Genomic DNA, 21,166 nt, shown 5'->3' on the forward strand with positions numbered 1-21,166 from the left:
GAGAGATGAATAGATGGAGCACAGGGTTAAACTGTTTTGTATGATACTATAATGGTGAGTACATGACATCATGCATTTGTCAAAACCCATAAAATGTACAACACAAAGAGTGAACTCTATGGGCTTTATTTTTTTTTAAGATTTTATTTATTTATTCATGAGAGACACAGAGAGAGAGAGAGAGAGGCAGAGACACAGGCAGAGGGAGAAGCGGGCTCCATGCAGGGAGCCCGATGTGGGACTTGATCCCCGGTCTCCAAGATCACATCCTGGGCTGAAGGCGGCACTAAACTGCTGAGCCACCCGGGCTGCGCATAAACTATGGGCTTTAGTTGATAATATATCAGTTTTGATTCATCAGCTGAACCAAACATAACCACACTAAAGCAAGATGTTAATAATAGGGGGAATGCGGGAGTGTATGAAAAGATATATGTAAATTCTGTACTTCTTGTTCATTTTTCTGGAAACCGAAAACTTTTTCTGTAAACCTAAAATCTCCTTTAAAAAGTAAAGTCTATTAATTTTTTAAATTGGTAAATAGCAAAACAAATATATCAAAAATATGGTTTCTTGAAAAGTTAAGAACATAAATAAACTACCAGCAAACCTAGTCAAGGGGGCAGAAGGGGAAATATAAATACACAAAATAAGAAATAACAAGGAAGAAATAATCATAAAAACAGGAAATTTTTTAAAATTATTATGAGAGGGATGCTCGGGTGGCTCAGTGGTTGAGCACCCACCTTCAGCCCAGGGCCTGATCCTGGAGACCCGGGATCGAGTCCCACGTCAGGCTCCCTGCATGGAGCCTGCTTCTCCCTCTGCCTGTGTCCCTGCCTCTCTTTCTTTCTGTGTCTCTAATAAATAAATAAAAATATTATGAGACTACTTCACATACCTCTTTTATCACAGATTGTCCTCCTTTGCAAGCTGACTTGAATATGGAAATTTGCATGCATAAGGTTTATTGGGGAGTGCCTCTAGGATCAGCGTGTGTGATAGAGCAAAGAAAGCAGGACTGAACAAGGAAGCTGAACACCAGTGCAGTCATAGCAGTGTTCAGATAACTTGTCTTTTAGCTCCTAAGTCACCAGACCATGAGGAGTAACATAGAGAATACTACACACCACCCAGAAATGCCTGGTTGGGACTTGGGTGTGTCCCTTGGGAAAGGGGTGAGTGTATTCCCTATATGGGAAGAAGGATGAAATGGATATTCTGCCAAAAATACCAGAAGGATGGACTGTCATAGAGACTGCCAAGTTAATTACAAAACCTCATTCCTTGTCATCATGAGCACCCAGCCAAACTACATTTCCCAGCTTCTTCAGCTGTTTTAGTGGCCAATGACTAAACATGAGCTCACAGAACCTGAGCAGAATGATAAGCAGCACTATTTCCAGGTCTGGCCTAAAATCTCGCCACAAGCCATCCTCTGACTCTTACTCTTTCCAGCTTGGTGCAGCCATCCATGCACCATTTCCAAGTGACCTTGGAAATCATGTGTTGAAAATGACAGAGGCATCAGATGGCATTAGCCTGAGTTTTTTAAAAGATTTTATTTATTTATTCATGAGAGACGGGGGGGGGGTGCGGGGGGGGTGGAATAGGCAGAGGGAGAAGCAGGCTCCATGCAGGGAGCCCAATGTGGGACTTGAACCAAAGGCAGACACTCAATCACTGAGCCACCCAGGCATCCTTTAGCCTGAGTTTCTAATTCAAAACTGATTATCCCAAGCAAGATATCCCAGAATCTAGGACAATGCATACACAATCCAGGCCCACATTTTCTCAGGTCCATAGTCCCTCACCTTAAACTCTTCAAGCTAGATGTGTCTCAGTATTCAAAACTTTGAGTATTTTAAAAGAGGAAGTACAGTATGTGAGTTACATTCCCTTTTGCTCATCCATATCAGGCTATGCCAGTGATTATGAAATTAAACTCCATTGAAAAGATTTTCCAATCAACACTTTAGTGTAGCTGTTTTAATATTCCAATCTTCAATCTTTCAATCTTCTGATTTTCAATTGTTCCATCATGGGCTCTACTGCAACTTTGAAGAGCCACCTTTCACTTGTGACCTGTCTGAGAGTTCTCTCGTGATATCTCTGCTCTTCTCCAGGACATGTCTCCTCCATCTTAGATTTCTTTAGACCCCATCATTCTTTCTGATCCAACAACTGTTAGGGGCTACACACACACTGAGTCATCGTGAAGAGTTGTAATGTGTGTGTGGAAGAGACTATTTCTGGTTACCAGGGTTTTAATATTTAACTTATTAAAATTGTAAGTATAAAATCTAGTTTTGCTTAAATATTTAAATTCAACTTACAAATCCTGAAATTCTATTTATAAATGTACCAAATGGTACATTTTAATCACTTCCACTTGTTCTTTGATTGGTGTTTAACTCAACTTGAACAGATTCAAATTTCCTTAATAATTAGTCCTATCCACAAACTTCCTAAAATTTCCATAACTGTTTTAGGCTGCATTCATATGCTTAATATATTTGATTTTTTAAAATTTTTTCTTCATTCACTTTAATTGCCTGACAAGGTAGGGTTAAAATCCTTACATGTGAAATCTTTCTTATAACATAAGTGACTCTTGTAAATTTCATTACTTAATTTACCTTATTCAGATGTTAGATTTCTCTTAAATATTCTAATACTGTTTATAAGCTTGAGCACTACCTTATAATTTTCAACTAAAAGTCATAACTCTAAAATCAACAGACATTCCAAGTTGAAAATACAAAGCTTAACTTAAAGTCATACAGATTTTTTAAACTTACCTTAAACTTAACATCAAAATACTATGATACTTCACTGTTTCTATACTCAATTTTATACCTTCTCAGAAGGTCAATTTGACTATCTCAGGAAGGCTGAGATCACGAGGTCAAAAAAATTGTGCCATAAAACAGTTATCAGATTGAAAAGCAGGACATGAACACTTGGGGGCAAAGCTAACTTCTCCCATCTTGGATACATGAACTGCTACTATACCCCACCTAGCTCTCAGCAAATTTCCTTATCTAGCCTTATCAAGTCCTTATCTAGCCCTGTCACTGGCCTCTCTGCTTACCCTCTAAGGGGCATCAGATCCACATAAATCTTTTTTTTTTTAATTTTTATTTATTTATGATAGTCACACAAAGGGAGAGAGAGGCAGAGACATAGGCAGAGGGAGAAGCAGGCTCCATGCACCAGGAGCCCAACGTGGGATTCGATCCCGGGTCTCCAGGATCGCGCCCTGGGCCAAAGGCAGGCGCCAAACCGCTGCGCCACCCAGGGATCCCAGATCCACATAAATCTTAGCCCATTTGTATCTGCCTGGCCTGACCTCTGAGACCCCATGCTCCTTTCCTTTGTGTCTAGCTTATCTTCAAAGACCATAAACCTTTCTTCCAATGAAATCTACCTCTTCCTCCAGCTTAATCAGCCTTCTATTTTTCTTTCAATTTTCTGCCTCTCCTGTTCCAGGAGTAAAACCAAATGCTATGTTGTTCTGTTGTTTTTAACTTGATCTTTGCCAAAAGGCCAAGAAATGATTGTTGTTCTCAAGCAGTTCTTCTCAACTTCTTGAGCAAACATGATTCTTGGAGTCAGAAAGTTCCAGACGCAGGCCTTTTTAAACACCTTCCTGGGCCTTTGGCCTTGCTGTAAGTTCAATTACTTATCTTAACAAGAAAATAGTCATGGGGCACCTGGGTGGCTCAGTGGTTGAGCGTCTGTCTTCAGCTCAGGGCATGATCCCAGGGTCCTGGGATCGAGTCCCACATCGGGCTTCCTGCAGGAAGCCTGCTTTTCCCTCTGCCTATGTCTCTGTGTCTCTCATAAATAAATACATAAAATCTTTAAAAAAAAAAAAAAGAAAGAAAGAAAGAAAGAAAGAAAGAAAGAAAGAAAGAAAGAAAGAAAGGAAGGAAGGAAGGAAGGAAGAAAGAAAGAAAGAAAAAGGTCATGATGTGATTAACACTGGGTGTTATGCTCTATGCTAGTAAATTGAATTTAAAATTTTTAAAAATGGTATATCCCCTATACATAATAAAGGGACTTTACTTCTTTTGATCTCTTTATTGGAAAAAACTGCCACCCTTGGTAGGTAGTCTGGGTCTGCAAGATTCAAATTCATGGCCAAAGACTGTAGGATTAACTGAAGGAGTATAAAGGTTATAATTCCAGAGCCACCTTTAGATGATTGGAGGTAACTCCAGGCCTCTCCACACCCCTTTCCCTTGTCGCATGACACAGTTCCCAATGACAGTAAGAGGCTGACCAGGCACAGCCTACCTAGCCTGCACAAAGTTCACACACCCATGCTCCAGAGTGGAACTTGACTCCTTTGAGGCCCAACCTAAAAACCTGGTTGAAAAACAGAGCAGAACAAAAATGTTAATCCATCCACCAACACCTTACAGGAAAGACTTCCTAGTTAAAATTTTGCCCATTTTGAAGTGAGATCAAAAGACTATCTGTTTGGTAAACTAATCTCTATTTTCACTTTAACTCCAGTTCTAGGTCACCTTTGCCCATCTAGCTCAAGGTCAGGAGCCCACACTCAAAAGTCTATGAGCTCTTGACTACTAAGACCCTAGAAGCTCCTGTTGCTTAAGCCCCCACCTATTGAAAAATAACCCATTTAAAATAGCCTGGCAATTATCAAAATAGTCACCCTCCTATGGCCATGAACCACAATAAGCTTCTGTAAGTTGCCAAGGTGAGTGAGACAAAGCCCAGGTGTGCCAGACTCCAAACTAACTATGTGTTCAAACCCACTAGCCTGGGCCTCGGATGAAAGGAAGTTCAACCATGCCAAGACTTTGTGCTTCTAAAGACCCCATTGCCCCTGGGACTAGGGATGGTTTTGCCCATCTCCTGATAATTAATGATAATGATAGCTACTGTAATATGCTGATTCTGGTTACTTCAGAAAAAGTTACCTCATTTAAGCCTCATTCAATCCTGTGAGTAAGCAATTCCCCCTTGTTAGGTGATGAACCAAAGATTAGAGAAGTTAAAGACTAAGACTGGACTCCAGGGAAGCCTGGGTGGCTCAGCAGTTGAGCATCTGCCTTCAGCTCAGGGCATGATCCCGGTCCAGGATGGAGTTCCACATCAGGCTCCCTGCGAAGAGCCTGCTTCTCCTTCTGCCTATGTCTCTGCCCCTTTCTCATTCTCTCTGTGTCTCTCATGCATCAATAAATCTTAAAAAAAAAAAAAAAAAAAGACTGGACTCCAAGTTGCTGGGATTTGGACACAGGAGCCTGACAGCAAAGCCCACCTCAACTCCTTCTCCCCACCACTTCCTCCAAGCAAAAAGGTGGCAGTTCAACAGAAGGGTCCTGAGATAGAAGGTTATTGGCCCAGTGGTCTGTGAGGGGATGGCTGAACTTTCAGGGGATAAGGTAATGTGAACACCCCAAATCCACCTTGGGCCTAGTACCCTGGGGCCTTGCTCAGTTGTTAGGTGGAAGTTGTATTACCCTCTTTTCTCTGCTTCATGCCTTTTGGACCCTACCCTCTCTGTAGTGCCATGGAATGAAGGAAGACTACTTCCCCTCCAGTGGCCTAAGTGAAAATCAGAGGTCTTTTCAAATGCTTTGTCCAGTGCTTTGAAGGAATAGGTTACTATTCCTCCACAAAGCCAGCCACACTGCAGCCAATGGAAAAAGGACAGCATAATCTCAACCTGCACACACTTGAGGAGAAATGACTACATGTGATGGGGGAGGTAGGAAAGGGCTGTAGAGTGAGAACTTCAAATTTGGGGGTCAGATCTTTGAGACTGGATATTTAGGACAGAGATTCCCTTGTGGATTAGAATCCTCACCAAGGCCCATAGGGTTCCTACTCCTTTTCTTTCTTTTCTTTCTTTCTTTCTTTCTTTCTTTCTTTCTTTCTTTCTTTCTTCTTTTTTTAAGATTTTATTTATTTATTTGAAGGGGGAGAGAGAGAAACAGGGAGAGAGAGAGAAAACATACAAGTGGAGGGGAGAGGCAGAGAGAGAGAGGGAGAAGCTCCATGCTCTCTCAGCAGGGAGCATGATGTGGGGCTGATCTTAGGACCCTGAGATCATGACCTGAGCTGAAGGCAGATGCTTAACCAACTGAACCACCCAGGCACCGCCCTTACTCCTTTTCTGACAGAACCAGCTCCACCACATCCCAGAGCCTCTATTCCCCCTCCTCCTACCACTGTTGCTAAATTTAAACCCTCATCTGTCCTTTTCCTGTAGGATGTATTTTAAGGGAGTGACAACGTGTGCCGCAGGAGATGCAGTGACACCAGCACTGTGAAAATAAGCATGCCAGCTCCTCCTCTCTGTCTGTCAGACATACCCACCCACCAGGGACTAACCCATCATCCTCCTCATCTATCCCCTTCTCTGACTCTCTCCCAGGAGGGAACTCATCATGAGCCCTCAGCAGGAACCTGGGTGAGGAGAGGATCCCCATAAGGTGGAGTCCCAGGAAGCAAGACCCACAGTGCTATAGAAGAGCATAAAATGGACAGAAACTCGTCCTTAGTCCATGCTTGCAGACATCGCCATGGAACACTCCAGTGTCTGAGGGACTCACCAGATCAACACACTGTCCAGAGGAGCCCTGAGGTGTGATAAGTCTGGGGAGGCTTGGGGGATGTGCTTTCAGGTGTCCCCAGCATGGAGATTAAAATCTGAAGGGAATATGAGATCTTCCATTGCTCCTAGAAGACTGGGAGCAAATTCGCCATTCTTGGCCTGCCCCAATAAAGCCCCAGGGGTGGGGGGCTGGTGGGTGGGGAAATGGAGGCTTCTGAATTGTTGCTGATTAGTGTACCAGCCCAAAGAGTGCAGAGTGGAATCAGAGACTCCTGAAGTGGGCAGGGTGCTGTGTTTACACAGCACCAGTGTGTCTGTGTCCACCTGCCCACAAGGCTCAGGTGAGCTTTCAGGTCTCTGATCTGGTAACAGAATGAAAGACACACTCTATTCTTGAACTGGTGGTGACAGCATGGCTTTTCCCAAGGGCATAGCTTTTCATCAAGCATCTTTCAGGAAGCGAATCAATTTACACTGCAGAAAGGAGACTTATGGGAGAAACAGCTTTCTAGTGCATAAGGAAAGATCTGAGTTAGACCAACGGAGATATGTTTGCTGTTTCTAATTAACTTGAGAATAGGTAAGTTGGAAACCCTGTGCAACGCCTGGGATCCTGAAGCTTTGCCGGCTACTGTGAGGGGGATTAAAGAACATCCTTCTAGGAGATCTTGAGCAATAAAATAAAAACCCATTTGGACTCTTGCCTGGTGCCCTTTCTCTGCATGATTGTAGTTGGCATCTTGCCTCATTCCTGGTTCCTATTTCTTTTTTTTTTAAGATTTTATTATTTATTAGAGAGAGAGCACAAATGGACAGAGAGGTGGAAGGAGAGGGGAGAGGGGCAGAGAGAAGCAGATTCCCCACTGAGTAGGGAGCCTGATCTGGAGTTCAATCCCAGGACCCCAGGATCATGACCTGAGCTGAAGGCAGACACTTAACCGACTGAGCCATCCAGGCCCTTCCTGATTCTTATTTCATGTGTGTGTGTGTGTGTGAAGTGGGAGCTGGAGAGGAGAGAGACAAAGAGGCAGAGATAAAGACTGAGAAAGGGAAGGCAGACCAGCAAGCAAGAGTAGCAGTTTGGAGGATGTGGTGGCACAAGGAGTTCAAGGCCTTCTCTAGGCCTCCAGGCTCCTACTTATACCCTCTACCCACCATGACACATCTACCTGCCCAACTATCATAGAGGGAGATAGTGGTCCCCCAGGGCTGAGATCTTGGTGTCAGACACTGAACATAAAGAGGAGAGACAGGAAAGATTACACCTATAAAACATAACAGGTGGTCAGTGGTTCTGATTGTGGAGAGAGTCTCTAGGAAACGAACATTTCAGAAGAAACCTCTGGTCCCCGAGACAGATGATCCAGGAAGACCGAGTCAGGCCGAGGTTGGGCAGATGTTAAGAGGAAGACTCTCTGCTGCTACTTGCTCTACCTGCTGCAGATGTATATACAACAAATGGGGGGACAGAGTTCACAACAAGGTTGTCCTCTCCTCCCCCTCTCCCTAGAGTCAGAGTTTGAACCAGAGATGAATAAAAACCCCGAGTCTCAGCCACACTGGAGGGGCACCAAGAGCCAAGACAAGAATAATGGGACCCACTGTGTGGGAAGCTATAGCCCCTGAGACCAGGGCCAGGTGAGGAAAGTAAGGAAAAGCAAGAAGGAGGAGATGGAGGTAACTCATTAAAAACTCTCTCTTACCCCTTTGAGAGCGAAGGCTCTCGGATGTTTGAAGGCTCTACCTACAGAGCCATCACCTGAGCCTCTGAAGAACTCCTGGTTGAACAGGTAGGGCCACCTCCCACTTGGTATTGCCACAGAAATGCAATTGTCAGCTTAGCATCTGGGAAGGTCCTCCTACAGGACAGGCTGCTGTGGGGCATCTGCTGGGTCCTCTGTGCACTGACTGCCCCCTTTCCCAGGCAGAGGCCACCAGAGCCCCTCTCATGCTGCTAATAAAGTCTTCTCTCAGTCTGAGAGCCACATAGGTCATTTCACTCATTATTCACGGAGCTCCCATCACGTGCCCGACACTATGTCAGTGGCTGAGGATCAGCAGACTGGGTGGTGGAGACAGGCATAGGCCACAGCCTGGGAGGAGATGCTGTGGTGGAGGCATGAACAAGGAGCACCAGAGCACAGACTTCCTGGAAGAGGCAGCATCGAACTGAGTCTTCAGTGATACGTGGAGGACTGCTAGGCACACAAAGGGGAAAGGGCGAGCTACGCAGGGGGAACAGCACATGCAAAGACACAGAGGCACAGAAAGAGCAAGGTGGGCTTGGAGAAGCACCAATGGTTTGTGTGACTGGAGCCCAGGTGCACAGGGGTGGTGGCAGAGAGGACAGAGAGAGAGAGGGAGATTGGGCCTGACCCCCTGTGTTAGAGGACCTCCCAAGGTCACAGGACTCGGTCCTGGCAGTGACAGAGAGTAGGGACGGTTCTAAACAGGGGAGTGGCATAACCAGAGCTGCACTTTAGAAAGGTCGCTGAGACCCAGAGTTGGGCTGCAGTGGAGCAAGACATCGGGCAAGGAGACCAGGTGGGAGGAGGCACAGAGGAGGCTCTCGCAACAGATAACACAACAGGTGTATCTTGAGGTATGAATTGAGACAGCAACAGCTAGTAGGGGGAAGAGAAGAAAGACATCTTTGGGAGATTTTAAGGGGTAAGAATGACAGGATCTAGTCACCATTTGGACATGAGGTTAGGGAAGGGGAGAAATAGAGACGTCTAGTCACCATTTGGACAGGGGGTTAGGGAAGGGGAGAAATAAAGACGAACTCCCAGGCTTCAGCTTTGGAAACTGAGCCAAAGGGGAAAGGGATAGGTAGCAGGGAGTAGAGCAGAACTCGGGCAAAGGGTGGCTTCAAGGAGACAATGATATGTATGTGTAAACAGAGGTGGGGAAAGGGGTGTGGGTGGGAGACACACACGTGGAGGCATCAGCACGCAGCTGGTAGACAAAGCCATGGGTAAGGCCAGGGCATCTGGGCCCTGGATGGAGCCTGGGCTACGCCCATGAGCTCTACCTCCATCCCAACTGTGTTACTGAGAACCACAAAGAACCACTGATGCTCCAAGCTCCTCACTGGATAGAAAGGAATTAAGATGTGGATCCCTGGTATTTCCCAAGACATGGAGGGCACCAGAAGGATGCTCCCAATACAGCTCCCTCTTCTGAAACGAGCCCATCTTGTTACTGTTCCTTACTACCTGGAGAACATGAACCAGAGCCCAGTCTCTTGTTACAAATAGTAGAGTCACCTGCCCTCTCCACGCTGGACTCCTGGGCTAGAAGCTACAGATCCAAGAGATGAGGAGGGGCTGGCAATGTCTTCCCCCAAAGCCCAGGCATCCATGGCATTCCCCAAATCATCTATGCTTTCTAGGTGGTGCTAAAGGAAGAAGGCAGGGGGGACAATAGTATCTCATTCCCAGTGGCCTGGATTCTGGAGATTTACCCGAGGGGGGCTCTTTGACGGCCCTGTCCCCTCACTTCAGCCCTGCTCAGAAACCCAAACCAACCCTGAGACTGGAGAGCCTGCCACCTACACAGCACCCACACAGGATCAGGCAGGGAGGATGCAGCTCACAGAGCTTTTTCTTGTTGTTTTATTTGAAAACCCTAGGGTGCATCCCTTCCCTCACCACACCCATCCCCCTACCCCCACCCCAGGACATGACGATGCCACACACACACACAAGGCTGTGAGCTACACACAGAACACAGGGGTTGCGCTCACAGCAACATGAAAAAATATACATTATATATAATACCTGACCCCCCCATACATTCCCCCTAGCCACAACCAGGTCGTGTAGGAAGGGGCAGGGGCTGTAGGGCCTCAGGCAAGGAGAAGAGGGGAAAGAGGACAGAAAAGGAAGGAGAGTGGGCAAGGTGAAGAAGCAGGGGTCCCCGGAGTGAAATGGAAAGAGAGAGAGAGGAGGGGACAGAAGAGAAGCCATGAAGGCCCAGCTGAGGGAGCCCCAGGGAAGGAAGGCCTCCATGGACAGGAGAGTAAGGAAGGGTCGCCTTCAATCCCACCCCTGGCTGCCAGTGACACCCCCACCTTCCCCATCCAGCACATGGCCCTGGGGGAGAGACAGAGACACGGGCCAAACTAAGGGGCCACCCTGGGGGCAGAGAAGGCAGCCAAAGTCTTCTAGGGAACAGGAGCCCAGAGGCACAGGAGGGAGGTGGGCTGGGGGCAGCGGGTGGCAGATCCCAGCGGGGGCACCCACTGGGATTTGGGGATTAAAGGATGACTCATTCTGAAGAGCTCTCTGTCTCTTGGTCTCTTCTCTCAGAGTGTCCTTGTCTCTTTTCTGGGGGTGCTTCTGTCTCACCAGGGCAGAATTCTCTGTTCGGAGAGGGGTGTTGCATTAGTAGCGGTGCGGAGGGGTCTCAATGATGCGTCTCTCGTTGCTGCTCGGGGAGTCCGCTGCCTCTGAGTCACTGCTGTCCTCATCTTCCTGCTGGCCACCGGCAGCCCCCGCCACACAGGCCTGCCGATTCTGGTAGGACTGGACGAGGAGGGAGCAGAAAGCACAGGGCTCAGTGGTCTGCACACACCCCAAAGCCTCGCCTTTGGGGGCCACACTCCCTCAGGCCTTTTACTCCCCCCCACCCCCCACCCCCACACACCTTTCTCCTTCCCAGTCCTGGCAGCTCAGACTGGAGCTTTTTGCCCAGGGCCTGGCATTCATATGCTCCAGCTGAATGTTGCCCTTTCCCACTTCCCAAGCCCACTCACCTCCATAGGATTCACAATAATAGTGAGCGCGGAGTCATCCCAGAAGAGGTCAGGGTCCTTGGGGTCACTGGAGGCCTCTGGAGGCCCACCGGCCCCTGAGACGCGGCGGTGAAGGGAGTGGATGCGCACGAGGCCCAAGATGACCATGAGCACCAGGAAACCCACACACACCACAATGATGAGAGTCGCTGCGCTAGGAACCACTGTGGGGAGAGTGTGCAGTGAGGAGATTATGGCCAGGCACACCTACAGGGACGTGACACAGAGGGGGATGGGGGGTGGGGGACACCCTGGGGAAGAGGAAGTCCTGGAGTAAGAGAAGACAGGATCCTCCGTGGCCCAGAAGGAGGGAATACCCTGTATAAGCCGGAGGAGAAATAGAGCCCTATTGTAAGAGCAAGAGATAGGGAAGAAAGGGGGCAGAAGAGCTGCTAAGGCCAAAGGGACAGACAGAGGGAGCTGTCCAAAGGGAGGCATGGGCAGGGGAGGAGAGCTCCCAGCCCAAGGCTATTAGGAGTAGCGCTGTTCTCAGTCAACAGAGGGCAGGACTGGAGCCTACCGGGGTCATTCTGCCTCTGCCTTCCCCAGAGACCACTCAGCCTAGGGAAGAGGTGCCTGGCCCCAGTTGGGAAAGGAGATAGGCAGTCACACAGGCTTAATGGTACAAGAGGAGAGAATGTCCTCCTGCATCATGAGAGGAGAGGCAGGCCCCAAGCCTGGCCTAGAAGCCAGGAGATGCTGACACCCAAGGTTGGGGGACAGATCCAAGGGGCAAGGCACAGCCCCTTCACTTACCTACCTGGACTGCGCTCATTCCTGCTCTGTGACACCGCCCTTCTCCTCATGGGCTCAGGGCTCCTGGACCTCTGGGGCTTCTTCTCCCCCCAAATCTCCCCCTGAGGTAGACCCGCCTCCCCCTTGACCGTGTCGCACCCCTGGCCCGGCAGCCTTACTGTGCCGCCGAGCCTCAGGGGAGCACGGACCCTGGAGGGCAGTGAGACAGAGAGAGGGGCTTGCACTCTCACATGGACCTCAGAGCGGATGGCGGCAAAGCAGAGGTGTGCGCACAAGCATACGCCCAGGAAGAAAGTGTGGGCACACAGCTGGACAAGAGCTACCACACCCTGTACCCGAGTCAGGACTCTGCCAGCCCACAGAGCCGCCTGCACAAGCCTCCAGGCAGCCTGCTCACACAGCTGGAGCAAAGGGATGTGTCTGAGGGTCTCCAGCAAGGCACAGCAGAGCCATATGTGCAGGGTCACCCAGCTCCCTGCCAGCTGGGCACACCAGGCAACCCCCTGAAGGAAGACGTAAACAGCCCAAATGTGGGCTGTGAGAGCCACAGAACAGGCAGCCGTGAGCATGGCCCTGGCCGCCTCCCGCACACATACATACAGCACCCAGGGAAGCAGGAGGAGCCAAGACCGGAAAGCCCACAGCCCCACAGACAGCAAGTGGAGGTAGAGACCCCACACAAGTGTCCCCAGGCTGAGGGCCTGCGTAGGCAGCTGGGCCACTCTACCCAACATGGGTTCACACACCTGCTTACTGTTGTGCACAGAACCTCCCAACCACAGAGGCTCCGTGAAGCCCAGAATCTGGACAGTCCCGTCACTCAGGGATGATCATGTGTATACAGGGCATATACACAGCCTATACATATACCTCCTGGTCCCAAATTTACTCACAGCCTTGAAGACTCACATGTTGAGAGACAGAGCAGAATATAAAGAAGCACACACAGCCTGTTGCATACCCCTCCTCCCCAGCAACCAGCACCTGCAGACTGCCATGAGCTCCAAGGCCAATCAAGTGTGTGGAGAATGCCCTGCCTCAACAGACACACTAACTTCACACCTCCCTGAGGCCACCCTGATGGCCCTCTGCCAAGTTGGTCCCCATCCTGACCTGACCTATAGCTCACTTGCGGCCACTTGCCAATGAGAGCTGATTCTGCTAAACAGGACCGGCAGGTTCCCTGGGCACTGGCTCTAGGGCAGATATGGGCCTGGCTAGCTCAGCATTTCTCAACTGCTTAGGGATGAAGGAGGAGAGGAGAAGGGGACAGAGGTGCTTTTTCTGACCATCTGCAAGGGAAGGGTCCTTCCCAGGTTGCCAAGTCAGTGGGCAAGATCCAGGAGCAGTAACCCTGCCAAGAGATGACCTCTGTGGTTAAGCTCAGGCTCTAGAATGGAGATGCTCTCCCCGTTCAGAGTGGAGGCCATTGCAGATAAACTTGCTCTAGGAGCACAATGATGAAAAGCTAAAGTTTCTGGTTTGTGCCTTAATCAAATGCATTTGTTCATCTGAGCCCCGAGCCTGGTGAAGCAAAGGACAAGTTGATTGCCAGAAATAAGAAATGACCTCAGGACAGACAAAATGCAAACCATGTATCTGCAGGCAAACAAATATAGTTAATTAAAAATGAGCCTAGAAACTAGCAGGATGGCAGGGTTTTTAAATTAGTGACTGATAAAAACCCAAAAACCAAGAGTTTGAAAAGGGCAATCAACCTTTCTTGCTACATTAGATCCAAGCAGTTCATTCTGGCCTTGAATGACCTGCAGTAGCCAACATGAAGGGGTGTTTTATCAAATAGCCCTTGTGAAACTTCTGGTTTCAGTTGGTTGTGAGGACACTGTTGAAAGCCCTGGCGATAGTCCTGCATGGTGCCTCCTTTCTAAAGAGCCTTGGGAGAAATTTCTTTCTGCTCTCAGTTGTGGGACTTCTCTTGAAATACTGGCTGGCTCTTATCATATGACTTCATAACCACTCAGGTTTCCTCTTGCTTAAGTTGCAAGGAAGCTCAGAGCCCAAATTCTGGCCCACTATAGCAACCACAAGTATCTCAGGGTATGTATTTTGTGAATAGACTTTATTCCCTGCCTGCATCTTATTCTTATTATCCCTCCCACACACACACACACTCCCTAGTTCATTTTCTATGCTTTCCCTATTCCCCCCACCTTTTATTTAAACTTAGGCTCCATATCCAGCACCCAGTGTGGGGCTTGAACTTATGGCCCTGCAATCAAGGCCTGAGCCCTGAGCTGAGATCAAGAGTCAGGCACTTAACCAACTAAGCCACCCAGGTGCCTCTATGCTTACCCTATTTCTTTTTTTTTTTTTTAAGATTTTATTTGTTTATTTGAGGGAGAGAGAGAGAGACAGAGAAAGAGAGAATGAACAAGGGAGGGACAGAGGGAAAGGCAGACTCCTCACTGATCAGGGAGCCCAATGCGGGGCTCAATCCCAGGACTCTGGGATCATGACTTGAGCCAAAGGCAGACGATTAACCAACTGAGCCACCTAAGCACCCCTATGCTTACCCTATTTCATTGTAGATCTTCTTGCAAAGCTTCACATACTTGTAGGAAACAAAGTAGGGAAGCCATTCCCAAACTTGGCTGCATGTTAGAATCACTTGGGGATCTTTAAAAACCACTGATGCCTGGCTCCTACCTCCATTCTGATTTAACTGGTATGGGGCATAAAGTAACCTAGGAACCAAGTGTTTTTACAGCTCCCGAGCTGATTCTTATGTGTATCAAAATTCAGGATGACTAGATAAATATTGCCTTCATCTCTCTCCACACCCTTCTGAGACAACCTTCTTCTCCCTAGCCATGAACACCCCAAGCCACTGCCTACGCCCCATGCTCAAATTCTCATTCTCTCTCACGCTCATCTAAAATCTCTTCTACCCTTCAAGGTCCAAGCTCAAACTCTACCTGGGCCACGAAGCCTTCCCTGACTGTCCCAATTCACACTGATCTCTCCTTTCTGGCACGCTTAGGAGCTTCAGAGAAATGAACTCCCTATCCCATTGGAGGGGATGTGGCCTCCTTCAGTATCTCCCTGGTTAGAGCAAATTGAAATTGCAAAGCCATAACTCTGTAACACTACACTTGCAGTTGAGAGGGTTCCTAGACAGTTGGGAGGTGAAAGGAAGGAACACTGCAAATAGAGAAGGCATAGGGAACAGGTTTTATGAAGTGGATCTTCTGGTATGCTCAGGAGCTGTCAATCACCAATCCCTTTGGTGAACCATGAACCCTGCATCCTACTCAGGCCAAAATAAGAGAAAAAGTAAAAGCAGGCTGCCTCTCTCAATTGAAATCACAAAGAGAAGTTTGGTTGGTGTGGACATCAGCTCAGAACAGTAGATGGGGAGGCTGGGTTTCACTCTGAGGAGGTGAAGCAAAGGCAACCTTCACACACCCTGGAGCACTCCCAGGCAGCTTCTGGGGATGAGGGGTGAGAAAATAAGACTGCCAGGCCAGCCAGTGTGGGGCAGCTGGCTGCTCAGGGCACAAAGCTCTGGGGTGGTTACAACAGTGATTCCCTCCCCCAGGAACCTCATATCAGAGAAAATAAGGCTTGAGAATCTCACAAGGCCCAGCAGCAATGCCAATCCGGATCTACTTTGAGCCTAACCTAAGTAGTAGAATCCAGTATCCAACCCAGATGAGGTTGAGTGGGATGATTCCCAAGGAAAGAACTGGAGAAAGAGCTAGGGTGTCGTGGGGGGCTGCCAGGGGGGCGGGGGAGAGCTGGCCCAAGGGACCTTTTTAACAAAAATGGGTTTAGCTTGCTCACAGGTCTCTAAAGATTGTGTGACGTTTCTATGAAGCTTTGCAACTTGGTTATGCATTATGCTCTCCCTCTTCACCCCTACATCCCTACTTCCTCCACCCCTACCTCCAACTGTTTTGCCATAGTAAGTAAAACACTGAGAGACTCCTGCAATTGTTTCTAGAGACAACAAGGAAGAAGGGTACCCGTTCCAGGGAAAGGGAACTTTCTAGTGATGGCCACCACTTAAGGGGAGGAAACCAGATGGATTCCCTGGGAGTACCAGGGAGCTAACCTCAGCCAAAAAAGCCCTAGGAAGCCCTCAGGAGCTCCCCCAAATTAGATGCAACTATAAAATAATGAGAGAAAGAAAGAAGAAAGAAAGAAAGGGAGGAGGAGGGAAAGAAAAAAAGAAGAAAGGAGAGGAGAGAAGACAAGAGAAGAAGCAAGCAAGCAAACATCAAACATAGCTGTGGATAAGGTATGGCTCTGAAATCCTGCTGCCTGGATCTGAATCCTGGCTCTTATCTCTTTCTAGCTGTGTGATCTTGGATAAAGTGCTTAACCTCTCTGAACTTCCGTTCCCTTACCTTTAAAGGGGATAATTCTAGTACCTACTTTATTTGTTGTTCGTAATTATTAAATGAGTTAATATGTATAAAAGCCCATGAGCAAGGTACCTGGTACACATATCTATGTGTTCACTATTTTTCTTATTAAGTGTATTGATATGAACTCTGTGACTTTCACGGTCATGTTTGGAGACCATGGACTTCTTCCAAGAAAGTATTTTTCAGAATTCCTTAGGAAATTGCCTTCAGAGCCTATAATACACCCTTTGACTTTTTTCAAAAGTGACAAATCTGGGCCCTCTGAGAGTGGGTTGTATGTTTAAAAACTTCAAATGAGGGCAGCACGCGGGGCTCAGTGGTTTAGCACTACCTTCAGCCCAGGGCCTGATCCTGGAGACCCAGGATCGAGTCCCACGTCGGGCTCCCTGCATGGAGCTTGCTTCTCCCTCTGCCTGTGTCTCTGCCTCTCTTTCTCTCTCTGTATGTGTCTCTCATGAATAAATAAATAAAATCTTAAAAAAAAAAACTTCAAATGATATCCAAAGCCAACTCTGACAAAAGTGGCTGACGAAACTGGGTAATACTGAAATGGGTCAAAAGCAAGGTGTAGCTTAAAAAGTAATAAAAATAAATGTATCACATAAATTGACTTTAAAAGCAATTCTAAAAGGGTTTCCAAAAATTTTCAGCATCATCAGGATCATTTTGCAGTTTTTAATAACGGGAAAAACTCCTCTTAAAATATTAGGTGTAAATACCAGGTTACAAAATAGTTTGATGCCAACTATATATTTTTTAAAAAAGGCATAGAAAAAAACTGGAATGCCAACAATGGCTTCCTCTCTGCGATGAATTATGACTGATTTTTCTTCTTTATACTAGTAATTTCTAGTTTGTCTATAATTAAGCAGCTCTTAAATTGGGAACTAAACCCTGCATCATTGGTAAAGGTCCATGGTCAGGGAAAAAGATTGGTCAGAAGGGCAGCTGTCCATCTGGATTTAATACTTTGCCTCGCTGCATGCTTTATTTTAGAAAGACTTGTGACTTTATAGGGAGCACATAATACATGTAATAACATGTAATAACACCAACTTTCTCCTTGAGGATAGAGACTGAATCTATCATATAATTCTTTTATGTCCCTAACAGCACTTTAGGACAGTACTAGTACACAGCAAGTGCTTCATAAATACTTGATGGCTTCACTAAAGAGGATCCCTAGGTCCAAGGCTAATTTGATATTGCTGGGGGAGGGCAGCAGAACAACAAAGAGGCCTAAACCCCCCACTGACTTTATGATTCCGGGCATGAGTGTCCCCCACTCAATGAATGACACCGGCTCATATCCTTCATGACAGAAAGTTAATGGTCCAGGGGTTACAGGGATTGGAACAGTGGTCAGTTAAGTCAGATAGCACGGGAAACAGAACCATAGCTCCACTAGCTGCCTCCCTTCCCAGGGTGGAGGAGAGGATGCCTGTGCCCAGCCTGCTCCTCACCACCACCACCCTGACCCCCACCCTGCCTGGCCCCCATGAGGTCTTACGTACTGGAGTTTCGGTGGGAGCTGGCCAGGCTGTGTCCAGCCATCTCAGGGGGAGGCTGATGCCCACGGTGCAGGAACTGCTGTGAGCTGAGCATGTGGCTGGGGTGGGCCACCCGGTTCATGCTGTGCTGAACGTTGACCTGGAGAGGGAGAGCTCAGTGGGCACCCGCTTCTCTGCAGGTCCTCCTCCACTTCGCTAGAGCCCATCTGCTAACCCAGCCCCACGGCATCTCGTCTGCCACTGCCAGGTCCTGGGCTCCCCTGTGCAATGTCCACTCCCACCAACTATGGCTCTCAGTCTGCTCCACCGGGGCTCCTCGACAGCGGGACAGCTGTAGAGGGAAGGAGACCCCCTAAATACCTCCACGATGAATTCATTGCTGGAGTAACGACCGTTCATTTCTGAGCAGGACAGTCGGAATTTCCTGGCATAGAGGGCAGCTCCATGTCGCAGCCGATAATGAGCCTGCCTCAGGATCTCTTCATACACAGTGATGCTCTCCACCCCTGCGGGAGGAGGAAGCAGCTCAGGGCAGGAGCCAGCAAAAAATCCAGGCAGAAACCTCTCTCTCAGACTCCCATCAGCTGATAGCACACATAGCCACAGCATGGGTCAGTCCCACCCCCTCAGCAGAGGTATGATTGGAGTTCCCCCAAGAGATGTACCCCTCCACCCCCAGCACAGCTCTGACTGGGGTAGAGTGACTGGGGTCCATTTCCTGCTCTGCTTTTCTCTAAAAACTCTGTGGCTTCTGGGTAGGGCTGAAGAGAAGGCAATAAGGACACCATGCAAGACAGAGGGAGGAGGCAAGCTGGAGGGAAATGGAGAGAGCAAAAAATACAGAAGTCCTTGGCGAGGCTCTAGAAGAAAAAGGAAATAGGAGGGAACTAGTTATGACCATCTTCTCCATCCTCCTTTATGGAGGAGCCTTCAGAGAACAGCAGGCTTCCTTTGGAAGCTACCAAGTCATTACCACTATTCATTAAGGTATGAGCACGTGAATTAAATCTCTGGTGTGTACGGACATCAGAGAGGTGGAAGACATGAGAGGACAGCTAGGACCAAATACCTAGAGGATTGGAAGCCCATCAGAGAAGACTGAGCCACAGGAGGAGTGGAACCAGGAACAGAGAGAGCCAGGGTGTAGAGAAAAGCAGGGAGAAAGAACCACTCAGGGGACGCCTGGGTGGCTCAGCGGTTTAGCGCCTGCCTTCAGCCCAGGACGTGATCCTGGAGACCCGGGATTGAGTCCCGCAACCAGCTCCTTGCATGGAGCCTGCTTCTCCTTCTGCCTATGTCTATGCCTCTGTGTGTGTGTGTGTGTGTGTGTGTGTGTGTGTGTGTTTCATGAATAAATAAATAAAATCTTAAAAAAAAAAAAAAAAGAACCACTCGGGAGCCTAAACCCTAGCATACCTCCTCTAGGGGCAATCTGGAAGCCAAAGGAGCTTCCAGGCTGTGAAGGAGCAAGATGGCACTTGGCCTGGAAGGAGGACACTCTGGAATTCCCAGAGACTTGATTATGGGAAGGGGCACTCACAGAAAAAGAAGACAGGCTCTCAGTCCCCACTGACCGGCAATGGTGAGGTAGGCAGACGTGTTGGTGAGCTCCAGCCCTCGCTGCTGCAAGGATGCCATGTCCAGGAGCAAGCTTTCCCGCTCGGGGTCTAGGTCGTCACCCACCAGAGAAATCTCACAGCCATCCAGGTTGTGCACAATCTCATCTGACATGCGTGTATCTGTCACTGGATGAGAGATAGTCAGATCTGGGTCGCAGCCAAAGGGCCCACCTCACGGCCATTCTTTCCCCTCCAGACTCATTCCCTGAGAGCAGTCAGCATCATTTTCAAAAATGTCATTACCCAAAACTTTCTTCACACTCACAGGCCTCCTTTTGGCTCCATGTTCTAATGTAAATGGTTCTAAGCAAGCAAATGCAGGATGAAGTCACTTGCATTTCTAGCCTGATTTTTCTACCCCCACCCTTTGGTTCCAGACATGAGCTGCTTCTTGCTTCTCAGGATGACATCACTCCCTGGAGTCATCCTTACCTGTGCCCTGCCAACTCTCATCCTTTTTGGCTTCCACCTGGTGAGAAATGGAACAAGTGATTTGAAGATCAGGGAACAAAGGGATCCCCTCAGGTCCTTCAAAGTCCACAGCTGGGCGGGCAAAATGAGCAGTGCCACTCAGGAGGATCTGGGGGGCATCAGGCTGAAGAACCACCACGTAGCCCTCCACTTCGGGGATGGAGACACAGGATTCTTCACTGAAGCACCTATATGACAAGAGCAGAGAGAGGCAGCTTGTGATCCCAACATCTCCTCCCTTCCAATCCATACTCTGTTCCATCCCTCTAGACCTGCAGCTCTACAGAAAAGTGCCCCATGTTGGGGAGGGGGAAGGGAAGAAAGAGAGAGAGTATCTCTGCAGCAGCACCACTCCCGCTCTGTAGTAAAGCTGGAGGGGAGATAGCCTTTCCTGGGAGGATGCCACTGTGGGAAAGGGCCAGGGACAGATCAAGCAACTCTGACCTGCAAAGGTGAGCACATCATTAGTGCCCTAATCCAAGATTATGGGGCATCTATCAAAACTTCATTCTGCAAACAGAATCTACAAAAATGTTTAAGCATACACAGTTCTTTACTCGGGAGATTTAAATTAAGAAGTGGGTTCAGTAAAATACCTGGCAGATACATGCCAAAAAATATTTAACAACAAAAGTGGAGGGGAGGGATACAGTAGGGGATCCTATCCAAGGATTTCCTCCTTTGTGGTGTGTCTTGTATTCATTCCCTTCAATATCGGAGAACCCTACCTTGGCAGGTGAGCTACTATGACCTGCATCCATGGTCCCACAAAGCCTCTCTGACCTTGGCACCAGAAGAGCACCCTAAAGCGCTCAGCCAGGCCAATCAACTCACAGCACAGCTGCTCTGAAAGGTGTTCCCAGGATCACCTCCAGCTCCCTCTTTTACCAATCAATAGGAATGACACCTTACTTTCTCATCACATTTGCTGGTTTCTGAAGCATTTGCACATATCATTTCATCCAACTTTATTTGAATGCTGTGGACTCGGGATTAGAAGCCAAAGATGACCAAGCATCTTGGTCACC

At 48.2% G+C, this 21,166-nt stretch overlaps 1 protein-coding gene across 3 annotated transcripts in view; it reads right to left on the reverse strand.

Moving 5' to 3' along the window:
* Positions 1–10,195: 10,195 nt before the first annotated feature.
* Positions 10,196–21,166, reverse strand: part of CLSTN3 (calsyntenin 3) — a 32,064-nt gene continuing 21,093 nt past the window's right edge. For all 3 annotated transcript variants that reach the window (XM_072766093.1, XM_072766092.1, XM_025995286.2), the window contains 6 exons: positions 20,100–20,326; positions 19,623–19,793; positions 18,409–18,554; positions 18,052–18,187; positions 11,352–11,554; positions 10,196–11,121 (listed from right to left, as the gene is read on the reverse strand). In XM_072766093.1, coding sequence (XP_072622194.1) covers positions 10,981–11,121; positions 11,352–11,554; positions 18,052–18,187; positions 18,409–18,554; positions 19,623–19,793; positions 20,100–20,326 — 1,024 coding nt within the window. In that variant the 3' untranslated portion in view covers positions 10,196–10,980. The remainder of the gene's footprint in view (positions 11,122–11,351; positions 11,555–18,051; positions 18,188–18,408; positions 18,555–19,622; positions 19,794–20,099; positions 20,327–21,166) is intronic.

The sequence above is a fragment of the Vulpes vulpes genome, chromosome 8 (assembly GCF_048418805.1).
Source record: "Vulpes vulpes isolate BD-2025 chromosome 8, VulVul3, whole genome shotgun sequence".
NCBI lineage: Eukaryota > Metazoa > Chordata > Mammalia > Carnivora > Canidae > Vulpes > Vulpes vulpes.